General features: G+C 47.3%; 1 protein-coding gene across 1 annotated transcript; it reads right to left on the reverse strand.

Moving 5' to 3' along the window:
* Positions 1-890: 890 nt before the first annotated feature.
* Positions 891-1,352, reverse strand: LOC122193081 (olfactory receptor 14A16-like; the record flags this gene model as incomplete). Its single annotated transcript, XM_042893797.1, has 1 exon — positions 891-1,352. A coding segment is annotated over one exon (462 nt), but the record flags the coding sequence as incomplete, so codon positions are not given.
* Between the last annotated feature and the right edge of the window lie 6 nt (positions 1,353-1,358).

Raw genomic sequence — 1,358 nt, forward strand, 5'->3', positions numbered from 1 at the left:
GGCACAAAGAAGGCTTAAGGTCTGTGGGTTTTGCAGTCTGAGTGAGTCACAGCAGCACCAACATCGCCTGAACCCCACTTTCCTCTTCAAGATCTATATTTTTTGCAGGGCAAGCTCCTCTTCCCTCCCCTCCATCTCCCATCTCTGTTCTCCAGGCTTCTCCTGACCTCCTCATCTCATTAGGGGCAACTTTCAACCTACCAACCTATGCTCCAGGATGGCTCCTACAGGTCCGGGGTAGTTTTTGTCAGATCTTTGTACATGATTTCTCTATCACAGACCATCCTGGAGACAGTGGAATCCTCTGCGTGCAAAATGGAGAAGCCCTTAAGGAAGACTGGAAACTTCTGAGAACGCATATCCAAGTCCTTTTAGTATGCAGGGTGTCACAGGGAGTGAGGAAAAGGGGATCTCACAACCAACATGCAAACCAGGTGCTGCTGCTGGCCTGTCAGAGGCACTGACAGATGTGAGCCTGCAAGCACAGACCCCAGCCAGGAGCCAAGGGATGGCCCGTCAGCTATTGCAGGCTGAAGTCACCACACAGTTGGATTAACAGCCGTATGCTTCCTGCTGGATTGTGGGTTTCTGAGAACAACTGACCCAACAGCTCCAGAAATGTCTCACAGGAAGGAAGACAGACAAAGTCATTGCATGTCCTTTGTTTTATTAAGATTCAGGAGAGAGCCTGCTTCCCCATGTACAGCATGTCTGGTCGACACTGCACAGGTACAAACTGAGTAGTAATTGATGTGGATAATGATAATTTCAGTGAAAAAAATTAGAATACATAAAACACAGAATAAAACATTCAATAAATTACACTTAGAAAATGAACACATAAACCAAAAGCAGGCAGTTTGATTCTGTTAAAATCTGCATTATAAATCTTACATAGAAAAAGGTGGGCAGTTCACTGATTTCAAAACACTTTTGACCATTAGTTTCCACAGAGCATCCTTGAGCTCCTTGTTCCTCATGCTGTAGATGATGGGGTTCATTACTGGAGGCACCACTGAGTACAGAAATGACACCACCAGGTCCAGAGCCGGGGAGGAGAAGGAGGGTGGTTTCAAATAGGCAACCATGCCAGTGCTGAGAAACAGGGAGACCACAGCCAGGTGAGGGAGGCACGTGGAGAAGGTTTTGTGCCATCCCTGCTCAGAGGGCATCCTCAGCACGGCCCTGAAGATCTGCACATAGGACACAACAATGAATACAAAGCACCCAACAGCTAAACAAACACTAACAAGGAGAATCCCAAATTCCCTGAAGTAGGAGTTTGAGCAGGAGAGCTTGAGGATGTGGGGCATTTCACAGAAGAACTGATCCACAGCATTGCCATGGCAGAGAGGCAG

The sequence above is a fragment of the Lagopus leucura genome, unplaced genomic scaffold (genome assembly GCF_019238085.1).
Source record: "Lagopus leucura isolate 7727_CA_CO unplaced genomic scaffold, USGS_WTPT01 21633-0_obj-0_obj, whole genome shotgun sequence".
Lineage (NCBI taxonomy): Eukaryota > Metazoa > Chordata > Aves > Galliformes > Phasianidae > Lagopus > Lagopus leucura.